The 26,438-nt window shown below is 37.6% G+C and overlaps 2 protein-coding genes and 1 long non-coding RNA gene across 9 annotated transcripts in view; 2 read left to right on the plus strand and 1 right to left on the minus strand.

Moving 5' to 3' along the window:
* Positions 1-4,347, plus strand: LOC105685055. 6 transcript variants are annotated; one of them, XM_048660252.1, is made up of 5 exons: positions 1,055-1,196; positions 1,276-1,342; positions 1,413-1,494; positions 1,771-1,929; positions 2,013-4,347. In XM_048660252.1, the coding sequence occupies exons 4-5, from the start codon at positions 1,774-1,776 to the stop codon at positions 3,873-3,875; spliced, it is 2,019 nt and encodes a 672-aa protein (XP_048516209.1). In that variant the 5' UTR covers positions 1,055-1,196; positions 1,276-1,342; positions 1,413-1,494; positions 1,771-1,773; the 3' UTR covers positions 3,876-4,347. The 6 variants fall into 6 exon arrangements, with proteins under 6 accessions (XP_012254287.2, XP_048516209.1, XP_048516208.1 ...); XM_048660251.1 differs by having other exon boundaries at positions 1,276-1,335; XM_048660253.1 differs by having other exon boundaries at positions 1,276-1,316.
* The window catches only part of LOC105685040, a 25,385-nt gene continuing 2,809 nt past the window's right edge, over positions 3,863-26,438 (minus strand). Inside the window, exons 1-8 of one of the 2 annotated variants that reach the window (XM_048660255.1) lie at positions 13,262-13,283; positions 12,233-12,305; positions 8,196-8,440; positions 7,890-8,083; positions 7,649-7,771; positions 7,319-7,533; positions 5,866-6,210; positions 3,863-5,781 (exon numbers count right to left, since the gene is read on the minus strand). In XM_048660255.1, the coding sequence (XP_048516212.1) occupies positions 5,203-5,781; positions 5,866-6,210; positions 7,319-7,533; positions 7,649-7,771; positions 7,890-8,083; positions 8,196-8,440; positions 12,233-12,305; positions 13,262-13,263 (1,776 nt within the window). In that variant the 5' untranslated portion in view covers positions 13,264-13,283 and the 3' untranslated portion in view covers positions 3,863-5,202. Of the gene's footprint in view, positions 5,782-5,865; positions 6,211-7,318; positions 7,534-7,648; positions 7,772-7,889; positions 8,084-8,195; positions 8,441-12,232; positions 12,306-13,261; positions 13,284-26,438 lie in introns of those variants that run through there. The other variant, XM_012398842.3, reaches the window with a different exon arrangement.
* LOC110116948 overlaps positions 15,764-26,438 on the plus strand; it is a 12,910-nt gene continuing 2,235 nt past the window's right edge. The window contains exons 1-2 of the long non-coding RNA XR_007280106.1: positions 15,764-17,412; positions 26,172-26,400. This is a non-coding gene — a long non-coding RNA (uncharacterized LOC110116948). The remainder of the gene's footprint in view (positions 17,413-26,171; positions 26,401-26,438) is intronic.

A 26,438-nucleotide genomic window follows, 5' to 3' on the forward strand; every position in this document is an offset into this window, starting at 1 on the left:
ATTTTATTCATACATCATGTCAAAATGCAGTGCAATCGCTGTAATATCAATTTACTGAGTCCCAAGACCCTCGCAACCATAGACCACCGTGCACTCATCTACAGGGTGTTTCAAAAAATTATGTACTATGTACTTTCAAGTCTACCATTCTTCAGTCAATGCTTACAGTTTTCTGTAATCCTTCATTATTTATTTTCAAACCGAATTTGAATTGTCACTCGACTTGTATGCATGGAAAATACGTAAAATTTAGGGTTGACAAGGGTTCATCTTACGTAAGAAGTTTATTCATTCTTTTCATCGCCAGATGGCAGTATGTCCGTTGTCAGACACTAGCAAAGCACATTACAAAATCCAGACAATCCAGTAGTTTCTCAGGAAAGCTTGGATGCGTTGTTTGTGTGAAACTGCAATAGTAATGTAAGATGGCGAAATCATCTTTCCATAACTAGCACTTTAATCAACTATCAAATCGCCAGCTTACGAAACATCAGATTGTCATATAAGCATTTGACAATTTCAAGTTACATATTTCATTAATATCGCATATGTCAGTTACTGCAATTTACTTGCGATCAGTTTAGATACATATGTGTAGTCGTTTAGATATTATATACAGACTTATAAATCCTTTTTTGAGAAAAAAATCGAATTTGAAACTGCGTATTGTATGTCACGTAGTACAGAATTGCTTCTATCAACAAATTTCCTAGACTGCAATTATCTGATTCCATGGTGAGTAAACTAACATATCATATTATTCACTATTTATATAACTACTACATGCTACATAGCTTTGTTTAAAGTAACTAGCACTATAGCATCAGAAGGTCAGATGTAGAAGATGAAAAAACCTGCATAAATTATCTATGCTTTCATACGTTTTTTGATGTCGTTTGTTGCATCTGCATATAACAGTCATACTTGGGTGTCAAATAGTTATTGTTGATCGAGTAATATTGTAGAAAATCTCACAGTCCTTCTCACAATTTGATCTTACAATTAACATAGACGCAGCCATGGTTGATACAAGTGAAGAACACGTTCTCCAATGGGAAGGACATGCAAGTCATGTTACTGAAAGATTCAGTGGACTTTTGGCCCGGCAATCCCTTGTCGACGTTACGCTGATTTGTGAAGGGCAAGGTCTGCGCGTTCACAAGCTGGTTCTTGCTTCGTGCAGTCCGTACTTTGAGGTGAGTGATCCTTTATTTCAAACTTGCCAAGCATATTGCATGTGTGTAAACTATACACATGTTCCATCTTTTTTTTCAGCAAGATATTACCTGCCTTGAACCTACCAAATGTCCTTCAAGGTTCACATCGGGCTGCCTTGTTTGTTGTGAATTTAATTTGATCGGAACTAATATTGGGATATATATATTGAACCTAATCCCATTTATTTGTTCTAGTAATGATTTTGGTACTTGGAATATACCTCAATAAACCTTCATAAAGATGATGATGTTAGATAATTATGTTGGTTAAAAATAGGTACATATTGTCGGTTCTTATCTGGCTATTAATATCTGTTATTCATGTCTGGTGTTAGTCTTCCATTGAAATAGAAAATAGATAGAATCAATTTGGTCAAGCTTTTGAATCACTCTCTCATTCAGGAAACTATCAAAAATATCTAAAACAGTAAGGTAATCTCGACACGTGATTTTATCATCCCAGACCGAAACCAGAACTACAGCAAACCAAAACTATGCTTTAGTAGTTATTTTAATGCTTGTAAGGTTATTTAGTGTATTCTGTGTGTAATAGGAAATGTTGGAACAAGATTTGGGACAAGAGCCAACTATTCTACTGAGCGATTTGAATTTCGAGGTCTTGAAAGCCATGGTTGAATTCATGTACTGTGGAGAGACCAGCATTTCAAAACAGCATTTACAACCATTACTCCAGGCCGCTAGGGTGTTCAAGGCAAGTTTATTGAATTATTTTGTATCGCAATCCATCATCATAATTAGTAGGCATATTCTCATCATAACAAAAAATAATTACAGGTAAAAGAACTAGCATGGATCACTAAAAACCTGATGGCAATACAAAGCGATGCTGCAGATCAAGATCGAAATAGCGCTGAGTTTTCAGAAGAAGAAGTCGACGATTTGGAAGATGGGAATGAGTATAGTTTGTTCAACGACAATAGCTATATGCAGACTCCACGGTGGAGTAATATTCATGCAGATGAATATTCTGAAAGAGACTTGGATAAATTAGTGGACAGAAAAGTAGGACCAACATGTGATAATAAACTGCTCCAATCTCAAGTATCATTATCATCCACGGACATGATAGATGATAAAAAAGTCACCGATGTTTTTAGTCCTGTTGATCAAAACTTGATACATGAGAGTCAGAAAATAACGGATAGCGTTGAGTTGGAAGTAGATGATAATGTTTTTATCGACAAGGAGAACGAACTTCAACCAGTACTCTACGAACAATGCTGTGACTTTGTAAATACTAAAAGAATGCCAAATGAGTCCGTCAAAGTTCCTTCACTCATTACTGAATCTTGCCCTGAAGAGGAGTGTGAGACCATTAAAAAACCATCGCGGGAGATCAAAGAAGTAACTAGAACTGTGGATAAATGTTTGAAAGTTTATACACACAAAAGACGTACATCTATTGAAGGAATCGATAAACATCCCATCAAGATAATAGATGATCGACCAGAACCACCCATTACTAGCAACTGCATAGACTTAATGGAGGAACCTTCTAAATATGAAACTGAATTAGAAAGCGAGTACATTATGAGTTTAAGTAATGGCAACATCGAGACTGTAATAGGTTTTATTGGCAATGATATCTCTGACGAACGTGTATATAATTCAAGGGTGTCCGATGAAGTGCCAAATCCTTCCGCTGTAAATCATAATAAAGAAGCTAGGCAAATGAAGGAAATTTTTCCAGGTGACAATAGAATAGTACCACACGAGCAGTCTGATGATTTAATCCGTAAATCCAAATCTTTATGCACTCCGACTTTAAGGAGAAGTGTGAGGCTAAGTCATCACGAACATGAGGATGCTACGAACAATAATAACACTAATTCTATTCAAGACACGAACGATAAAACTAAAGAAAAGCCGATAGATTCCAGAAACGGTACCGAAATATCCAGGAGATTCAAACGAAGACATAAAGAAGCAGAGTTGTACTGCGAATCAGATGAAAACAAAGCCTCGCCAGACCCAATAATAAGAGGATCAGATCCACCAAGGTTCTTACGCAGCAACAGTAAACTTATAGCTCGTCGAGGGAGCAGGGCTCATCTGTCATTATCCAAGAACAATAACAAGGGAGAGCAAAAAGTGAAAACTGCTAATAAATTAAAATCAGAGAAAATAATTAGATCAGGGTCAGTTGTTGAATCGAGTGATTTCCTGCCAAATAAGTTCAATACAATAGCAACGGTAAGTCGCGCATTGTGGGGGGACATGTCAGATTATTTAGAAAACACCAATAACGATCTTGATTATTCTGATTATTCACCGAGTAAAGAAATACCGTTCGCTGTTGGACTTTTACCCTTACGTGCTGCTTTGGAGAGGATGCAAGCAATGCCTGACTATCAGCCCAGGAAAACTCGTTCCTCGGTTACACCTCTGGTGAAACATGAGTTGAATGGAGTAAAGAGGAGAAACAGTGGCAGTAATGTGGAGACTAATAGTGGAGGTATTAAACGACAAAATACTCATTCTCAAGCTAACAATTTGGATGGTAATACCGTTTGTCACGTTCATATAACTACCAGTCATTCACAGTCTGTCCGCACAAGACGAAGATTTTCACCAGAACATGTTCAACAGGTAGCTACTACTGCGATCTCTCCAACAAATATTGATGATAGACAATGACATAGGCTTCAACATTTATTGTGCAAAAGATTAGGTACTATCAGATTTTAGTAATTTAATCGGTTCGTACTAATTCACATTAGTATAAAATTCATTAGTTCTACCACTGCGTTGTGTTTCACATTATGTACAGTAAAGTCACAGTGTCAGATGGATTTGATACGTGCATCGTTTGAATATACGATCGAATATTGTATAAATACATCATCGATTTATTCGCCAAATTATTAGTGATGATAAATCATGGTGCATCTATAAAATAATCTTAATAAAAACTAATATACGAAATAATAAGCTCTTCATTATCACGTACTTTGTAAACGATCATTATTGAATTCAGCAATCTCAAATTATACTTACAATGATTCGATCACATCACCTTAAGAGTGCACTCGTGTGAGCAATGGAATTGTTAATTGTGGATAGACAAACTGTTCATGTATATTTTTTTAAATAAATAATTCTTGTACTATTCACTCGTTCTTGAACTGCATGTAATTCTAATCCACCAACACATTACTAAATCACACACTTTTCACATAGTAAACTCTAATAAGAAAAAGCCGATGTTGATCACAACCGTTCGAATAATGTTCGAAGAGGGAACAAATGAATAATTTTCAACCTGTCTGAGAGGAACTAAGGCTGAATGGAACTAAAGTTGCAGAGCTATTTAATCGGCCCAGAAAGTGCTGCTGTACGTCGCGATCCTGCGAACTACTTTTGCCGCAAAGCGCGCGACGGATTATTTCAAAATTATTTATCATCGAATTAATGCATCGAATTGATTGATTACTTGAAAATTAATTGCTTGCCAGAAAATGATTATATCGTCAATGCTGCCACGGTGGAAAAATAAGGCAACGATAGATATCGAATTACTGATACTGATAATGATTTTTATAATTATAATGATATTAATCATGAGAGTAACAAAAAAATATTTTGTGCAGGTATAGAATCGTGTTTTTTGTATTTTACAACAATCAAACAAAATTAAAGGATATTACGAAATGTTGAAGGGAGATGTATTATTTAATTATTAAAAAGAAATGAACACTTATATCATACTTAAAATTTAATAATACATAATAACATAATAATAATACACTATAAATCATTTACTTACTCAGAGATATCGTGGAATATGTATATTCCTAAATATTCTCCTCATATACCTAATTCATCATACTATACTAGGCGTTTAGGGTACTTTGTACAGTATATTGCATATCGTGAATCGTCTCTCACAGATCTCATCATTTATCAAACCGGCTGCAGCATATAATAATATATATTTTAATCCCTTAGTCCTATACCTCCCCTGTCAACCCTGTTCCACCGTAGTAGCAATAGACTGCTGTGACTGACTTTGGGTTTGACTTAAATTCAACTGCGGTTGCATCTGGCTTAGTCGACGTACTCGTAACAACCGATAAGCGAGCCATCGATGCGTTGCTACAGCCGCTGTTCCTTCTTGGCTAACTGCGACGACCTCACGTTGCATTTGTAGCCGATGTAACATGGCGCCAGCAATTAGAGCAGATATTACAGCGGACAATGATACTATGACAAACAGGGCGCTGAATCCAGGAATGGGAAGACATATTCCGTAGACAACTTCCTCCCTTATTCTACCCTGAAATACGGTTACAGCTTCTGCGTGGGTGTCAGGACTAAAAGCAAGATCTGCCTCAGAAATAACTTCGTAAAGTCCGCTGACTCCAACGTCAGCACTTCTAGCTTTACGATCTGAAACCACAACCGATCTCTTTTGCCTATTGGCGACAGGCGATGCAACCGCAGGTGATAAAGACTCCACCGAAGAATCTTTCTCCAAATTTCTAGGACCGTGAGGAAACTTTTCTTCGGTTGATCCGTGGTCCTGAAGACGTCGCAGAGGTTCCTAGTGTTAAAGACAATTTCATCTGATCATCCCAGTTCGGTTATTTTCTTTTTCCTTCAGATTACATTCATCTATTTTACTTACCAAAAATGGATACGACTGACTCAAGGATTCTGTATCCTCTTGTTGTGGTTCGACAATTGGTGCAGGAAGACGATGACTCGTTTGAGCTTCCGCTTTTGGTGCTGTCGCTGATTTTTCATTGACCAACGGAAACTGGGACTGATCCTGTACGCCTGGTGACATTCCTCCACCGTTTTCTATTATGTCTTCATATAGCGACGCGTCCTCTTCGTCCGATGTCGTCGTCGTTGCCGCTGTGTACGTCAAAATCGACGGTGCTATATGATCTTTACGTTTCTGAGCATAATGACTCACTTGACCGTCCAGTTGACAGTGATCCAGACATCCGTGCCTGCAGATCTCTACCTGCGGGGCAATTGCGATAAAGGATTTTAATAAGTTTTTTCTTCCCGTCCTTCATGTATCTGAGCAGCAATTTTCAATGTTTATTGTTATTATACCGGTACAGGAAGTGTGCCATTTTTTAGATAATGACGTCCAATTTGATTTAATTTTTTTTTAACATTTCGAGCACATTCGGAAGGATTGTAATTGCGAATAATTCCAAGAAATGATCATCCTTCTTCGAGGGAGCACCAACTACGGTTATTATTGCGAAGGAGCTAACAAATTACTCAAGAATTTTTGGGATAAGTTAGTGCCTTCTCAAATTGCAGTTAAAAGTCAGTTAACTTCCTGAAGAGAAAGAGGAATCCGGTCATAAATATAAGGACTGAAGAAAGGTAGAACAAAAAATGAAACAAAACCATTCATTAAACGTAAATTCAACAAACTGTAGATAGCAATATAAGGGTAGCAATTGCGTGATTTCCAAATAATGACTGGTATAATTCAATAAACGGAGCATATAATTTATGTTTTGTTATAGTTGGAATGATATCGATCATGTTAGAATAATACCAATACCAATATATCCGGTGATTTAAGAGCGCAGGTAAGAAATATTAATTACTTTTAGTCTGCCCCGCATACGAGTCTATGTAAGTTAAGTATTAGAATCTGTACCCTAGAGCGTAACAGGTTTTGATACAGCGGAGCGGTCAAAGTGGGCCTATAATAATTCTCAAAATTCTCAAGTCCGCGCTTAGCTTCAGCTCACATTTTATGCCTGTCTTCATTTGGTCTTTCGGATGATGTTCAGTTATATCTATACTTTGGAACTAACCGACAACACCAGTGTGCGTCTTTGCGTAACTTAGGTGAAAATTTACGAGCCTGATGGATCTGAATTAATCAACATCAATAAATACCCAAAGATATACGTCCGTTGAAACGAATTAAAAGACAAATAGAAATAAAAAAGATACGGCAAAATTCGAATATATTACACTGAAAACGGGAAACTTTCTATATACATACAGACACATGCGAGGTCACCGTTTGGACGAACTTTGGATAAGAATATTTTATTTATATTACACTGAAATCATCGATTAAACCGAAAATTAATTACCTTGCATTTGATGTGGACACTGAGAGCGTCCGGGAATTTGAACGCATGGAAGAAGGCATACGTGATAACAGTAGCGCGGTCGTCAGATCCTCGAGCTTTTAAAAAGCGGCTGATCATTTTCGGCCTTAATACGCATCCAAATTCATCGCTTAGTTGAATTTTATGACCACGTCCGTTAGACGCCACGCAGGACTTCACTCTCATGTCAAATTCACCTTTGATGATATAAAGAGAGACAAAAAATGAAATAACCGTATTCATTGTAACACAGGCGTATAATTTACGGCTGGAAATCAGGCTTCCCAGTCCACGATCTCTCGATAAACTTACCTCTGTAATCGTTGATAGCGATTACAAGGGTGAGAGTGGAGCCTAGCGGAACAATACCAGAAACTGGCGGAGCCCAGGGGCCTTTACCGTGCTGAATTTCCATCCAGCAATCTACGTTGTCTCCTGCAAAAATGAAAAAAAGTCATCAATTCCCCGTACGTTATCTTGCCGCGGTTTGAAGTTCCTCTCAAATCGGGTAAAAAACATTAACTTTTCACTTGAACGGTTAATTCATTTTTACCTCTAAAATCGAGTTGTATGACGTCTAGATCTGCGATAACCATGGGTGGTTTTGATGCGGTTTTTTCATAATCGTTAAACCATTCACACCTAAGTCGTTTAGCTTCGTCCCAAACCTCCAGTAAATCTTTGTCGTATTGTACGACAACGGTATTTTCGTAAAATTGTCCATGCATATCCGGTTTCGTACCGCATCTGCAGATTATCGATATAACGAAAATGAAAAAGAAAGAAAGATTATGAAAATTATACGTGGAAAAGTGGAAGGAAGAAGAAATAAAAATTGACCTTTCTTTCTAGAACTCACCTCGCGTACGCTATCCGGAAGGAGAAGAAGGTTTGTCCTGTTGAAGGCGGTACATAAACGCAACGAGGATCGGCGTGTTGACCTTTAGAGGATACAATCCCCTCGAAGGGATGCGAAAAGGAAAGATGTACGTCCATGTGATCTTTCCCGCACATTACTTCGAGAGATTCAATAGCTGGCATACCGTCCGGCCGCTCCAGGGGCCAGACGTCGCTGCTAGACTCACCGTTCTGCACGCCAATCACCTGGGAATTTAAGAAAAAGAAGAGGAAACAATGAGATTAATTGAGTAATAGAAATCACACTGCACCGCGAATCGACAAATTGAGTCCCGCGATGGATCGCAGTATTAGGTATGTATTATATCAGGTTGATAACTCTGCTTTTGGCTGGGAAAATTGACAAAATATTTATCAAAGTTGTGAATTTCGAAAATATTTCAACTAATATTTGGTACTTGAGTTATTGTCGAAAATTATGTCTATATCAGTTCCATCGAAGCATCTCTTGTGAATGTTTTCAAACCGAAAACTCAGCAAGTGGATAACTGCAGATATTTTCATCAAAGCAAAAAATACTTCCTCCATCAATATATGAATTCTATGGATTGTGAACCCTCAACTAAAATTCTCCTAGAATTTATTTGATTTTATCAGAAGAATATTGCGTCCGAAGACACAAATATTTCTTATCTTTTCAAATTTTCACTCGTTAATTGAGATGCAACAACAGCTACGAATAATATAGCTGGTATTAGGCGTAATTTATACACGGAAAGATATCTTTAGTAACGGGGTAAAGATTATTAAAATTCCTGAACGCCATTAGACGAGACATTACACATGTATGGGTATAATACTTATACAAAACTATTAGACCTGACTCGGAGTCTATAGCCTCTGATTATGAGAGTTTGCAGCGTTATTTTTTTGCCGTTTCAACTCGTCACGTATTCTTATAACAATCTACAACGAACACACATGCATTGGAAATATATATTCTCTCATAGGTATACATACCTATGTTTGTACGTAACGTTCACGATCCGTTATAGAGTGTTTCCCGAAAAATTGCACGTAAAACAATGACCTAGCCGTACCTTATACGCGTACATTATAATACTCTACCTGCATTATGTTAGAGAGTTCAGCTTTTCTCACGTGGTAGATAAGCTGCTATTATCATTTACTTATGTATTTCAAGGCTCGCACGGTACATACGTACCTATTTATCCTGTACGTATACATAGCTAGGATAATTGCGGTATATTATACGCTAAAAATGGGAAAAATAAGAAGGTATTCTGGATGCAGAGGATAAATATTCAGCTGGTATCCTAGCTAGATTCTCGCTATTAAGACATTATAATATCAACTTGACAGACTCGGTTATTTTCACACTATGTCAACCGAGGAACTTGTAAAATAGAATTCTAATAGATTTATTGCATAGAGCAGGTCTATTAATTGAATTAAATTACGCTTTTCTACGGTATATGCATAGTAGAACAGTTATTAAAAAATTACGACCTTTCAGTTATTTGAAAACTTACATCCGCGGTGCAGTGGAACCATAAAAATAAATTAGTGGAGAACTGGCTGTAACTTATTTTTTAAATAATGTAGTGTAAGAATATATATATAAATATCTATATGTTCGCCGGTATAATTTTATTTAACTTACATACAGTTTCCACGCACAGATTATGTGAAGTATGTATATATTTTTTCGAATCAGGTATTTCGTATTACGGTTTTCCAATGTTATAATATTCAACACTGATACATAAAATGTACACGGGTATATGTAATGTGGTCGAAGACGTTTTATATTACATTATATCATTATATGTTGCTATTTATGTGCCGCGATTACTAGGCCAGAATATCACGCGCGTCATGCTGTAAGAAGCATCTGTGCTTTAGCGTTGATAATTCATTTTATTACACACAACTATAAACCTAAAACGTATCTCTTTCACGCATACCACGTGATAATTAATACGCGATTTTCTCATATTACATACCTAAACGTTTTTATATACGCTGTTCACCGCAGCTCAACGCGATTAATACGTCATAAGAAGATCCCTCTGATTGCTTTTTTTAATTCTATATAATTCTCATTCCATATACGATGTGCATCGAAGATATGATTACGCGTATTTGTGCCACTTTTCATGTGCGGAAGAATTTTTTTTATTTATTTTTTTTTTTCCAACATCGCGAATGCATCAGACTGAAAAATTTATATTAACGATGTGGCTGCGTTTCAATATTTGATTTTATACAACGATACAAAAAATGAAATTCCTAATCTTTGCAGGTACAGTACATTATTAATATATGCAAGCTATATATTTATTCGCGATAAACGCGCGCGTATACACGTACAGGTATACAGATATAATGTAAATATAAAAAATGATGATTCATTGCAGCAGCATACGGTCTAAGTGAAGGGAAAATTAATATCGAACGATTAAGTTGGAATATCTGTAGAAACGTCTTCGGGTTACAGGTATTATAATATCTTACGCACACGTTCTCTGTACCTAAACGCGCGTCAATTTTGCTGCAACATCAGACAATTTCCTATACATACAAGAGAATTTTTGCAGGTATTATGTACATAAATACGGTGTATGTATGTCGTACCGTACGTATAGTATAGCTGCACCAGCAAACAGGTAGTATTATAGTGTATAGTACTTGTATTACGAAGTACCAGGGGAGCCGTCGGCGTTCGTGGTATAAAGTATGCCCGTTATACGTCTGATGCGGTACTTTTTGAAATTCTTTAACGGATCGTCAGATGGAATGCTCGGATGTCGCGCCTCGAAATTGCGCCGAGACATTACCATAATTACCTCTGCAACCGAGATCAGTAGACAAAATAAATTCATTCGTTGAAAAAAAGACTGGGAAGAACCGAAAAAAAAAAAAAATGGATTCACGTCTCTTTAATAAAAACAAATACAAATGCAAATACAAATATCGCTGTTCCGAGGTGAAATTTCTTCATTTTTCCGCACCCGCAACTTATGGCCGATCAAGAGAGATACAGTTAATCATATGCACACATAAAATTTAATAAATACGTCCAAAGCTGTGATAATTTTTTGCTAGAATTATGCAGAGGTGATGACTAATTAATTAAAAGTTTGTTTTTTTTTTTAAATTATAAACGACTGTTATTTATATGTATATTACAATAATTCAAAAGATCCGTTTGAAGTTATTCCCGATGCGACCTCAAGATTGTGATTAAGCCAAAGTATTTATATAAACGTGCGAACTTTCCAACAAAAAGGAAGAACCGAAAAAAATTGCCATTTGTTTGCTGAAACTTGAATGGTACGGGTACGAATTTTTTTTCTCACACTTACAGATTCACAAGGTACACGATAATGAATAAAGGAAAAAAAGGATAAAATTTTGATAGTGAATAATCTAAATTAAAACGGCTCGCTTCGTTTCATCTTTAGATTACAAGTTCAATAAGAATATTGAACCGGGTGGATGATTATCCATCCTATACAGCTGATATTATAATAGGCAATCATGCGGGTTTCCCATCCGTATAAATAAAGGTATAGGTATCCTTCGAGATAATTTCGCATTGATCACGGGTGTAATGTAGGTACAGGTAATTCAGGTGAATCTCCCGCAGACGGAATACTCGCGTATAACGCGATCGAATAAATAAATTCTTCGCTGATTAGCGAAGATTACCGACCGACTGATTATTGCGGAAATATAAGCTCACTGCAGTATGATAATAACCTTGTGTTTTACTGCAACGCCAAGATTATCCGCCATTTCCTTTTTAAGTATCCCGTAGGATAATTATACCGTGAATATTCGTGAAAAATGCGTAGCGCCTGACTACCCGCAACCCGCCCATCGATGATCGTCGTTCAGGTTGCAGGTGGTCAGGGGCTACGAAATGGTCACTTTCCACGAATACATTCAAATTAGAAAATGCTAATTGAATAAAAAAAAAAAAAACTGGTATAATACAATTAAGGGACTTACCGTATAGATCAGCAAGCTTAGCAACTTGAACAACCCTGGCATCCTGGAGATCCCAGCCCCACGACAAGTTTTCCTGAAAAATTCAATAGGAATGTTGTTTAATTTTTTTAATCGATTTTGATTCATCGGAATAAAATATAGGTAACTTATGAACGCATCATCTAAGCCGGTGCAGAAATTCACCCCAGTTATAAAGTACACCAGACACTTTCACTCTGCATTATACGGGAGCAAAGGATCCTCTGGAATCTAGTCACCCTTTAAATTGTCGCGAGCTTAATTCAGATCTGTATTATTATCGAACAATTTAACTGTGATAATGAATAGCGTTTACGCAAGGAGTGATTTTCGTTTTAGTCGCCGCAGCTGGTTTTCTATCTTCTTTTAATTTTAATCGTAGAGCATTTTATCCTCCGTTTGATGTAAATTATACACAGCGGCAGGCGATTAATAGAGTCTATTAACGTAGTTGGGAAACTATTTTCTGGTATTCCGGGGTTACGAGAGATTAAAAGAGCCGCGTGAAGAATTTAAAAAGGATAAAAAATTGTAGTGAAAAAAATGTCGAGAATTATTGATATTTTATCGTACGTAATTATGGCCGCTGTTTCTAGTCTTTAGATGTCATTCCGAATGTATCGATTAATTATATCCACACGCATTTCACCGAGACCTCTACATGAGCGTAAATACATACTGTATGTGTATATAAGCGACGAGAGCAGATTGATTAATTCGAGAGCGTCAAAAAAGTCGGGAAATAAAATGAAAAATTATTCAAAATAGTAGGTATAGAACGAAACTGTTCTCCTCTCGTTATATTTTGCAATCAATTTATATTGCTCTGTCAATTTTTCATTTCTTTCGCAAAGTTTATATTTCAATTTATTCGCAAGTTCCGTTTCATCTTGACAATTTTTTATTTCAGATCAAATGTCGTACGTCGGATCTTATCGCGAGGGTGAAGAAGCACGACGTAGGAGGGATTCAATCACGCTTGACTAGACAATGGGTAATAATGTTTCTTACATTATTTCACACTTGGAAAAAAACTTGAAGCGTTCCGTACGATCATAGAGAGACTACTAGTTATATTCCTGAACCGAAAGAAGTGGAGGGATATATCGCCTAAATAATTCTTGAAGAACTTGGCAGCGGTTTTAACTAGGATTCCGCGTACCCCTTGCATAGAATTGCGCTTCGCCTCATGTCGTATGGTAATAGCAATAGATTTTTTTTTGTTCTCTTTGGCTCTAGCGGCTACACTTGTCCCTGTAAAACGCATACGTGTATATAACAAAGGACACGATTGGGATTCGAAGTGCAAAGTTTTCTTCTTCTTCTTCTTCGGCGTGTCAGCCGAGAATCGAGCAACTCGTTAGTCGGTCACTGTATCAGACGATTCAAGACACGTTCCACGCGCTTCTGTTATCCGTTATCCGCCGTTAGTAGGCTTTTAGCTCGGCAACGGTGATCCGTAAACTCGCGGAAACTATTCCATATATACATCTGATACGTTGACTTCGATCCTCGACCAACACCAGAAAGAGATGACTCCGCGCGAGTTTACCAATTCACGCGACCCGTGACGAATTGCTACGAATCAGCCGTGTAATTCAACCCCCAAAGGCTGCTAACGAGGTGCGATATTCGAATTTTTTGGTCGGATTTTTCTTTCAATGGACGAAGTGATGCCCCACGGGAACTAACGTGTATTGTAATTTTCCACGGCGCGACCTGATATTAGTGGAATTTAAATATTTTATGTATATCCACAGCGTTCTGTGGGAATAGCGGTTAGAATATATAGCGTATTTCATTAGCATCTGCGTCACGAATGACCGGTAAAATGTTGAAAGACACGAGGACAAGACGAACGGCGTTGCAGGTCGTGGAACTCGATGTAACGTAAGTGATGCCGATCCATCCTTGCGCATGCAGCGGCAGAAGAGGTGCAATACCATTGGTTTATAACCACTACGATATCCGTTCTCCGAAGAAGAAGAAGAAGAAGACGAAGAAGGAGGAGGCGAAGAAGGAGAAGAAGACGAGCGATCCGGAACCCTTATAGACGATGCCGCTCACGTTGGCGTCGAAGAGCGCGGCGCGGTTCCCTCACGCCGGTATATTTTACATTTCACGCAGCCTCGGAATGTCAGACGGTCATCCGTTTTGTCCGTTACAAAGCACGTCATGTCGCTCGTTGCGTAAAGACAGCTTGGTACCACCGCAATAATTCCTTATTATTACTTTTATACGTGTACGAGACGTCGAATCTTCGACGTTGCAAAATATTGCAAATTTTGTCTGGAAACTAATTCCAATATTCGATAGCTGTAAAGGAGCGGCGAATTTTCATCTCGTGCATCCCTGATTAATTTCCGATCGACGTATGCGAACATTTTTGCGCGAAAAGATGAGAAGATTAGACGAGAAAAAAGATCATTTAATTGAAAAATTAGCATAAAACTTTAATTCTAAGTTGAGGAACGCTGAAAACCAACTCGTTTAATGGTTTCCGCCGTGTATGTACACATTGTTATAACAGAAGAGGCGCACGATTCTTTCCCGTATTAGATATACGTCTAACAACAACCGTGTGAACTTGACCGAAAAATTTATCAAACATTATACGGGTTGGTTCGTATGTAAAATGTAACCATCTAACGCGGTTAATATATTCAGGAATTTGGAACGGCCGATTGTATACAAAATTGATGCCTACGCGTTATACATAGGCATAGACGCCCACGCGTGCTCCAAAATCCACGCCATTTTGAAGAAAAAGAAGAAGGGAGAACGAAACGGATGAAAAGAGTCGAATGTATTATACAGCGGATTAGATATTCCGGATGTTTCCATTACTGTATTGCGAATGAAAAATTGAATGGTGCTAGTTTTTAAGCATCGGCGGCTATAGCACAGAAATCAGGACCACCGATTGTCAATTGGTTATTGGATCAGATCGTATACGACATTCCATTGACGACGGTGGCCCCGTGTGGGTCCGAACGAGATGCTATATAGGGTCCCGTCTTCCATATCGACTACATACTATACGTGTACTAATACTATAACACGTAATTCTGCAGAGGAGACCCTCGCGATGATCGTTCCACCGTAATCGAGTCCCCTTGATGCATCAGCGGGAGCAGCAGCAACTTTGGAGTCTTGGACCAGGTCGGACATACCAAGCGCCGAAAAAAAAAACTAAAACATTCATACATCGCGTGAAGTAGGTAGGACACAGAACCGAATACTGGTTTTTCCTCTCATGCATTATATAAAGGGTACAAACCATACAATGTTATAACCTCATAACTGGTAAAAAGTGCGCAACCCTTTCTTTTTATCTGTGAGCGCAACAATTGACGTTCTTGCAGACGTTTATACGTTAGGTGTGATACGTGTACGTCGCGTCTGCAGCAGATCGGCCAAAAAGCATACGTACACATTAGACCGGTTTAAAAACATTTTCAAGTTTTCAATTTCGAAATTTTGGATTTTTTCGGTGTATCCTTAGGTATTTCAAGCTCGAAAAACTTCATCAATTCTTCCAAGCGCTACGCGATTCGGATTAAACGACGGTTCCATGCGGAGCAGAATAAGAAGAAGAAAGAGAAAGACATGCGGAAGAAACTAGGGAACTGGGTATACGACACGACCTCTTTATAAAATTCTTCCTCAAAACACAAAAGCCACCTGTTACACCGGACAAGCGCTTAACGTTTAACTACTACGATAAACGTCTGGAATATTTTCCCAGCGATTCTTACAGGTGTACGCATACGCATGTGATAAATAATAGTAGACAATCTCCGATTGTTGTTAGGTGTACGTGCACATGCCTTTATATTTTATGCAGATGCACCGCGAGAAGGTAGGTCGTATCGAACGGTTGAAATTATTCACGAGTTTATAAATCCCCGAAATTCATTCCGTGAAGCAGCGCACGCATTGCTCGGGCGTCGTACGGCTCTCATATCCATGATCGACGGTGCAGCGTACTTATATTAAATGGTTATGAGGTATGCAAACTTGGAATAATATATATAGTATTAGTACACGTACGTGTACGTACGTACATTACACACCAGACACCACCGACACTTTGTGTGTATGTAATATACTTTGCGATGCGAGCTGTTTCTGCTGCTACTTCTGCTACTTCTTCTTCTTCTTCTTCTTCTTCCTCTACCCGGTTATAAAGGTACCAATTTATTATGCATCGCGTACCCGTTGTGTTACCTCTTTCGATAAACGGTTCTTTGTTATTTTTCAACGTCTCTCCTAACCGCCGCAACCAATAATGTGAACATTATACGTACAATAATCTCATCGAATGCGCGAAATGCGGTGACGCAATATTTTTCGGATCTGCATAATTTTTCCTGAACCATTTCGCACTTGGTTTTTTGTCTTCGTTATCAAACGCGTTGTAATGATGTTGGAAAGAGAACCGTTAACGGACAAAGCCGTGGCTGGGTTCATTATACGTAATACGTGTGCAGAAAAAATATTCTAACGTGCCATTATTATACAGTATAGTGCACGTTTGTATTTTATATGGTTTGTACGTATAACGTAAAGACGTGTTCCCACGTGCGGTGATTTGTACGTACGTACGTTGCAGTGTGACGTGTTATACTGTGCCTACGAATTACGTCCCATCGGCGTTGTTTCCAATGCGGTCTTATACGAAACTGTAAAATACCGTGCTTGTCTAGCGGTGTATATCACATGTGTATGCGAAAAAATCTACAGCTATACAGGTACGTACGTATCGACGCAAGATTTGCCTTCCTCAAGAGTAGCTGGGAATAGAGAATATACACGTAGGTATATGTATATACGTATGATAGACGTGTGCGGCTCGCTGATTATTTCCGTTCGACGTTAATTGTCTGAACACGTCGCCTTTATCTAGGAAAGAAAAATAAGAAGAAGAAGACGACGAAGACGATGAAGACGAAGAAGAAGAAGAAGAAGAAGAGGAAGTAGTGCGAAAGGGGGATAAAAGAAATACGCGAGGTGGTGGACGGACTTGAAAGAGAAGCTCGAAAGACTGGAAGACTAGAGCCACTTACACTTTACAGTTAACAACGGAGGAAGGGGACAAACTAAAGAAGCCCCCGGATATTCTCGATTCTCGATATGCTCCTCTTCCTTGAATTTTGGATGTGCGTATATATCTCCTCGTCATATTTTCGATCATTGGCTTGTTAAAACTTGGGTAATTGAAACGAGGTAAAACGCGGCTGCGATAACGTATCTTTGCTTTTTACTTTGTTCGTCGGAATGTTTCATGTACAGCACACGTGTACAGAGAACGGAAACGCTCTTTATAATTTGTTCTTTGGTTTTTTTTTTTGTTTTTTTCAGAGCGATATTTTTAACGGCATTTTTCCGCAGGTTATCACAATCTGTGGATCAGCGTTATCCTTACGAAATGATCGAGTTCACGGTCGAATCCCTTGTAGATTCTGATCCGTTGGTTCCTCGATCGCCGTTAAGATCTTTCGAAGATCAAAGGTACCTACTGTACGAGCTGACCGCGACCCCCGGGTGAGGATCACGAAAGGTTATAGATTTAGATTCTCTAGTTGAATAAGACAAGTTCATCGTCAGTCGTAAGGTCACGGATGACGATCGGTATAACTTCTTTCCATTCTCCAGACTCGTGCTACAGGAGCGCAAAATATAAACTACGCGATCAGAAAGAGCGGGTGTCTTGAAACAACTCGCACGTCGAATATAAGAATATATAAGTGTTTTGTAATTCGATATTCGAATGCTCTCTCGCGGTTAGTTTGTAACGTAAGACACGTGTTTGAACCACATCGTCGCGCTCGCTTTTGCCTCGGTTTTATTATACATATATCGGCATTGCACATACCCACATTGGCACTATACATACCGTAAAATTAACCCGCGGACCTCCTAACCGATTCCCTCTATCTACATCGCATCTGGTACATTTCGGGGCCGACGATCTTTCCACTCGTTAAAATTCCAAAACTATCGCCATTTTTATTATACACGCGTTTCATGTAGGCGTCCTCTTTTTTTTTTTTATTCATCCCGACAATACAAATACTGTAAGTCATCGGTTCGTACACACCTAATCATAATTTCAACAGGTGAATATTTCGCGGGGGACGTATACAAATGTAAAAAAGAAGAAGGATTTTTTTCTTTTTCTTTTTCTTAAATCCCACACGTGCGTATAAAATTGCCTCCATTTATTCCCCCTGTTTTTTTTTTTTAATCCTTTTTCTTTTTCTTCTTCTTCATCTTCATTTCTTTTGTCGAATTTTTTCTAACGGCTCGTACAATATACTATGTACACTATAACAATTCCAACGACAGCGAATGAAGCTGTCGTTGGACTGATCAATTATTTACACGCGCTTATAGGCGTATACCATACCATATCTCAGTAACGCGTGAGTAACGTACGTACGTGTAACGTGAGAATGCGTCAGTTCTTCGTAACCTTAAGAGGGTCATCCGCACGTGGATCTGTTAAGTGCCGCGCCCCGACTATCGAGATTTCTTCCCGAATAACGAGAAAGGTTGGAAACAAAAATTCCTTGAAACGATCCGTTATGGGTATACATATATGTATGCATCTGTGTGTATTACACCTATCTCCGTAATTCCTTATCCTGTCTTCTTTTTTCGAAATATATATGGATGTTTTTTTTTTTTTTCTCTGAATTATTTAGCAACGTAACCGTTAATTGAGCCTGGTCACATGCATACGATATCGTTATAATCGAGAAATCGGTAATAGAAATCGTTATATTAGTATAATCCGGTATAATTGGTGACACTTCTCGAGGGACCCCAAGTTCATATTCCCATGGTATATAATTAATATACCTATGGCTGAAAATCTATGTATGATAAAATGAATAAGAGATAAATATTACGTTATAAATTATGACGAACCGGAAAATATTGAATAATATACCAGCTGATATTATATGAGGTATATAACGTTACACGATTTGTAGTGTTGCGTTATGGTATACATAGCGTATAACAGAATAATGCACGCGTACATATACCGTAACTATGTAATTTGTGTGTTACACGCCTGAAAAAAAAGAAAGAACAAAATATCCGAGAAAAAGAAATAAAATGAAATGAATGAAGAAAAAAGAAAAAAAAAAAGAAACTAATAAAGAAGAAAAATAATAATTGTTCAAATAATCATGATGACTCTGGAAGTTAAGCTAATAACGCGCGTGGGTCAAAACTACCAATTAAAACTCTGACGCGTCGGTTATATTATTATATTATAGACGGTGCACGATTGATCGATCGTTAGAATTTTTCTCCAGTAATATACTACCGGCTATATTTGATGAGCGCGCGTATATAATATAATAATATTATGCGAGATTTTTTAGTGTAATTATTTCGCTTTGGGTTACAACGCCGACATGGATGAAGAGAAGAAGAAAAAAAAAAAAGAGAAAAAAAATTACGTATAAACTTAATTTTTCTATTCCGATCGTAATTATAAAACCACTAAATATTTCTCGCTGTCTTACTACGTGTACGTACGTATGAAAACAAAAAATGAAAAAGGTAATAATTTCAAGAGCCTGAGAATGACGATAAAAATGATTGTCTTCGCATCTTCCTTTGATCGTGAGTGAAAATATTAATTTTTCGAAAAATTGACAATAATTTTTGTCGCTCTATCCAGCGGTGGTGCTTTTCATCAGAAGTGAACACCTCCCGACGTTACGATATAGACTCGTAACGATAGCTCCTCGAAATTTTATTCTTTCAAACGTTCGGCGTGGTTTCCAGGCGGGGTGAGAGATGAGAAAATAAATGATTTGATTGCCCGTGCCAGTTCTCTTCTCTCGAGACAGTAATCACGTGACTTTCTTGGCCACGCATATACACGCACCACGTAGTTTTATAATGTGAGCACGGGTCGCGTTCGGATAACGCGTTTACCGTTACCTTGTTTTACACGCGCTGCTCACTCACAATCAGAAGCAACAGGCGGCTCTTTACTTCGCGAGTTGTATTGGTAAAACGAAGTAACGTAACCTAACGTAAGGTAACGTAACTTGAGTTTTTTCAATCCTCACCGATACGCGTTTCCTCCGTTGCGTATGAAAACGCGATGCAAAAAAAAAACTCTACAAATTCCCGTGTTATAAAATTATTCGCCGCTATCGTTACGTTTCTCATCGGCGTAGGGGTTGCACATTTTCCGTACGCAGTATTGAAATTTCTTTCGTTCCATCCGATGTGAGAACAACGAGTCGAAAATCGGACGAAAATTTCATCATCGTTAAATCAGTTCAGTGAAATCCCTTCCACTCGATTCGCTACGGGTGAATACGCGGCGGTCGCGCGGCGTCTGTTAAGAATGCTTGAAATGCTATAGCGATGGCTTTTGCCGCTCATACACTATTTTCTATTACAGGTGCAAAGTGTGTATATATAAAAGAGTCTTTCTCTAGCGTTACTCTATTTCGCGGAAATACACGCTACCTTGCACCGCGTACAAGCCTTTTCTTAATTGACCCTTATACGGGGAATTATATACCCAAGTATATACCGTGGTATGTATATATGTATACGTAGCGCGCGAATAACGTTAGAAGACGAGAGAAAAAGAAATGAATAAAAATTGACCAGAAGATAAGAAAAGCTGAGGAAAATAATCAAAGTAATGATCTACGCGACAGGTATCGTCGCAGAGCAAATTCTGTGTCTAGGAAATTCGGATTCTGTAGACTTTGAAATTGATTTTCTCGAAAATTTGAACCATCCAATTGCGACAGATCCGTGTGATTGACAATAATGCTGATTATGTGGGATAATAGTTTGCGCAGAATCATTTTTCACGGTCTGATTAGTTTTCCTCGCTCCTGTAGCTCAAGCAATTGCATCTACCTGTACCTATATGCTTTGATCGAGAAGCCGTATACCCGTACGTACTATGTACACATACGATACGTGGATCTTGTTGCGTCTAAATGTTATAAATTGCGTTCACCGCGAGTAAAAATTCAAATAGTAAATAGATAGTCGACAAAAACTGTAATCGTTGCAAGTGGTAGGTATCCTATTTCAGAGTTGACGCGGAGGTATCCGGTTTTATCGAGGGTTATATAGGTGTGTATCTATTGTATATATATATATATATATATATATGTAGGTATACAGAGCAATTTGTGGCTTCCGGAAATGAATCGATGATCGAATCCTGTCTAAGGAATGTATCTACGTTTCTTTTCTATTCGTTTGCTCGTTTTTCCCATCCTCTCATTCAGTGGTCGGCTGTTTTTCTCTGAACAAAAATTTTCGTTTTTTTCTTCCGTCCGTAATGGTCAACCAACCGTTTGATGTATGGAACGTGCATTCCACATGGATATATGTATAATGTATACGGTATTAAAAGTAAAAAAATCCACCGTTTAAATCAGCGTGAATCATCATCGCGATAATTTCCGTCGTACATATAACGCGGGTAAATCGGTGTCATGAGTCGACACGACGTAATAATATTATGTATACCACATACATTGCGTAAATGATGTGTATTACGTTGTGTGCCGAAATATTTCCCGCGATTATCATCAATTTTTTGACAAAACCAGTCAGTCACGCGTCCGTGAATGAACCGTGGCAACTTTATAACTCGAGACTGCAGCCAGACGTAGCGACTATTATAAGTATTTATACGTACATACGTACGTATGTATTGGTATATAAATAGTATATACACTGGTATATCGTATACTTACATTTATAAGCACTTCCTTCATCTACGGTCTACACCGTACCGTAGTAAATCGCACGAATTATTATACGCCACAATGATATCTATTGTACATCGCGATAAGTGTAGGTATAATTGTACGTCTCAATGAACATGGAGGAGTAATTTGTACGGAATTAGAGAGTGTGCCTCGGACTGCGAATTGTAATCCTAATTACAAATATAGGTAATTGCGTAACGATATTAATCGTAACGAAACTCGATTAACGTTAGATGACCCGATTGAAAATGATGTGACAATGAAAATGAATGATTATCGAAATGACGCGTGATAGAAGAAAAGAGTATGGGAATAATGAAAAATCGAATGCCACGTTATTGCCAATAATATCGAAAGCCTCCGGTGCGTTTAATGGCATGCCTGCTGTAACCGTGTTGTTAATTTTCTTTTTACAGCGTATCTACACCGCTCTCGGAGCTCAGATGTAGTTGAGATAGAACCGGTAACCAGAAAGGTTCGATCACCGTTTAGGTTCGGTGCTAGGAGAGCAGATAATCCACAGCTGAATACCTAGGTACACAATATACGTATACACATGCTACAGTGTACGTTACATAACGATACATACGAAGAGACAAATGTAAGTGTGTGTACACATATTTAGAATGATAATGGTATATCGACGGATCACATGCGCTAATAGTTCCTCAAAACATTCATTCAACTATAGCATATGTCGCAATATTATGTTACACAGACCTATGGTACGTACATCTATATTCAAATGATGTTCCATACCACAAATAGATATGTACAGTTACCCACAAACGAAATACAAATTTTCTGATTTCGTATTCAGAAAGATCATTATTAATACATGGGTATACGATACATGTATGCGTACACACCCCGTATGTATACGGAAACTCATCTTGCCAGACATAGGTATACACATGACGACGCCTCTGAAGAGAGAATAAAATAGAAAAAAAAAAAAAGTTAAAAAAATAAATTACCATAAGGCTCGCGCGATTCTACATACATCTATCCCTGTCTTTTGCAGAGTTACGCCTACGGCTAGTGGGCAGGGCTGCGAACAGGTGTTAATACTTTACTGTTAACAAAACAACGAAAAAAAATTAAAAAAAAAATAAAAAATGGAAAAGGAAAAAGGACTGAACAATCAAAAAAAAAAGCGTCCTTTATGTTTCCTTCGCACACCATGTACTGAATTGTTTATCGGTAGACTGCAGATATACGTGTATATATATAGGTATGTAATATAATTGCTTGTACGTATCACGGGGTACATTTATGATAATATATACTCGAAGTGTACATACAACGATCACTGAACAATGAGTCGCGGTTGAGCACGGTAATAAAATAGAAAGAGACGAGATGTGAATAAAACGGAAGAATGAGAAGAAAAAAAAAAATAAAAAATTAATAAATGGTAAAAAAAGAAGAGAAGGAATGTGCAAGGTATGAATTAAGAAATTACTTTAAACTGCACCATCCCATATACTGCACCTGCGTTATAAACGTGGTATACAGTGGGTTAGTTATACACCTATCGTACAAACTCGATAAAATGATCATCTCGTCATCTCCTTTATTATCTTCAATGATCAGCTGTTTAATAATTCATTCATACACTACCGTATGAAAGTATTTTTATAATAAGTGGGAACCTCTTGTGTGTCTCCGTCTGTCTGTCTGACTCTCTGATACTGTATACAATACGGTAATAATTATTCCAAGTAGCCATATACGTATAGACACTATACGGGATACGTATAAGTTACAAATCAAATTACACGTGCGATTTTCTTACACCTATTATACGTACACTGTACACACGTTCTACCTACGTAATACCTACACACCTATATACGCACACCTGTGATTTTCAGTGTTCAAGTATTCGACGTTGATCTTCGCATGTAATTATATAGAATTCATTGATTTATATATCATATCGCGGTCTCGTATATATTTTACATAAATCGCGGACTTGATCCGCGTAAACGAGTCGTGTGGTACCATTACACATTGCAGAAATTGTATGTACGCGATACGCTATAGGGTATACGTGTACAACATGGAACGGTAAATCATTGTAACCCGCAATGATCATTTTTAAACCTCCATTTTGGTTTATCTTTTTTCTCAAATTGTTTGTCTTTTTCAATGGCGTTAATGACGTTATTCAAATCCACATGTATATAACGTTACTTTCATCATAAATTCGGTTCGTAGAGATATTCGAGAGAAAATCTTGAATGAAAAAACCAGTTTCACGAATCTGTTATCCGTTGTTCCGTACGTACCGAAAGAATTCCCGGGTCGATGCATCAACCTAGTTTTCATGGGAATAAATAATCTTCGTAAGAGGTGGTCTAGGTTCTCCTCTAAAGAATTATACCCGTATTCACCTCCGTACGTCGGTGTACTCGTATCGTATGGTACATACGACTAATAAGTCACGGTCCAAGTACATTTAACGTAATTAAATCATATTATGGACTCTACATCGCATATACAACCGTTACACATATGTATGTACCATGTAACATCGCATACCCTGTACAAATAAATTCCACTTCATTTTTCTAGATTTATAGAAAAAAAAAAATGTTCTAACGCCGCGTGAGTAAAAACGGAAAAGGAAACCATTTTACATAGGTAGTTATGCAAACTGTATACGTGTACTTATACGTCAAATTAATATAGGTATATATGTATGCAGATCGGCGTTCGATACATCTTGATTCTTTTTATTTATTTTATTTCTTTTTCTTTTTATTTCTTTTCCTCACTGATCGGTATAATTGAATCTAGTAGACGCAGTGACGTGGCATTACCTATTCCTCCTTCTCAATAGCTGATTGATTCGAATCTGTTCCGTTTGCCAATTAAAAAAAACATGGTTAAAATTAAAAAAAAAAAAAAAAAAAAAAAAGTAGCAAATAAATAAATAAATAACAGCACATGATATTAAATAAATGAAGAAGAAATTCAAGCCGCTGAATAATTCGCGGTAAGAATATGATATTCGTTTATCCATATATTACATTGCTCGTATTCCATGGTATTAGTCTACGATCACAACCGAATCATATACGTGTATGTACGTAGAAAAGTATGTAATACGTATGGTATGTATGTATGGTATAACCTATCTACTCGTATTAGCAGCAAATTTAATAGCTTACTTCAAGACTATTATTATCTCAATCACTTATAACAGCTGAAGACCTATCTTTACCCGTCAACACTAAAGACTGTACATAAAATGTATGTAGTACATAATATGTATAGATATGCGTGTACGATTGTGGTGTACGACCGGAAGAATATCGACAGTAAAAATTTTTGTCTGCGTTCAATCATTTACAATTGTATATACATACGTATACATACATGGTACATGAATTTATAATCTTCAGACACAGAATCATCGTTTTAAAAAAAAAAAAAAAAAGAAATTGAAAAAATTCGTTCCTTTTTTTTCCAGTTTTTATTTTTTTTTTTTTGCCACGTTACGTACACGATGCGAATTTTTCATTATCGACTGAATGAAGAAATGAATAAAACTTATGGGAGGTAAAAAAGCAGAGGGGAAATTAGGGATGCCTAATATGTGTGGCGCAGAAAGAGCTTCGCAATTACTTTTCGTTTGATTCATTTTAATTAAGGCGTTCACAATTAGCGCACGTGTTCGTCTGCATGTATAATGTATACACATATCTGGTACATATACTGTGTAGGTATGTATGTCTCTATATACATACAGTGAGAGATGCTATTAGATAAACTTGACTGAATTGATATACGTAATCTGGGACCCGTTATACTCTAAATAATTAATACAGCAGTAGTCCACTGGTTCTATTTTATTTGCTGTGCAACACGATCAAGTCGTTAGAATATTGCAAAATGGATTTTTGTTTCGTGGCAAGGAGAATTTTATTCTTCATCACCCCTGCATTTAGGAATTTTTGTCGCTAAACGGCAGAGGGATCAACCTTTGATCATTTTTATTGCGTCTTTGGATACCATTTTAGACATTTAGGGTTTTGAAAAAACGTTGGAAAAATTTTGGTATCTCCTTGCGATTTATAAAACTATCAAACTTCCAGTTCGAAATCCCTAGAATTTCTGCATTTTTTCAGATCGTTGAGAATTCGCATTGACGGAAGGAAGTCGTCGAGTTTCAACTGAATTCTCTCAATCTGTTATTGGTTGAAATCGCCTTGGGCATCGGGCGACTAGACCGTGGCTGCTGACCACACCGAGCAATCTGACCTAGAGTAAAGAAGTTATGCCGCGGATCTGGATCGGACGGGATCGCTCGTCGATCTGAAGCTGAACCCGTTGCGTCTTGTTGTCTTCTGCGTCTTTGTACGTATGTAATATACATCGCTATGTATATCCTATGT

This window comes from Athalia rosae, chromosome 1 (genome assembly GCF_917208135.1).
Source record: "Athalia rosae chromosome 1, iyAthRosa1.1, whole genome shotgun sequence".
Lineage (NCBI taxonomy): Eukaryota > Metazoa > Arthropoda > Insecta > Hymenoptera > Athaliidae > Athalia > Athalia rosae.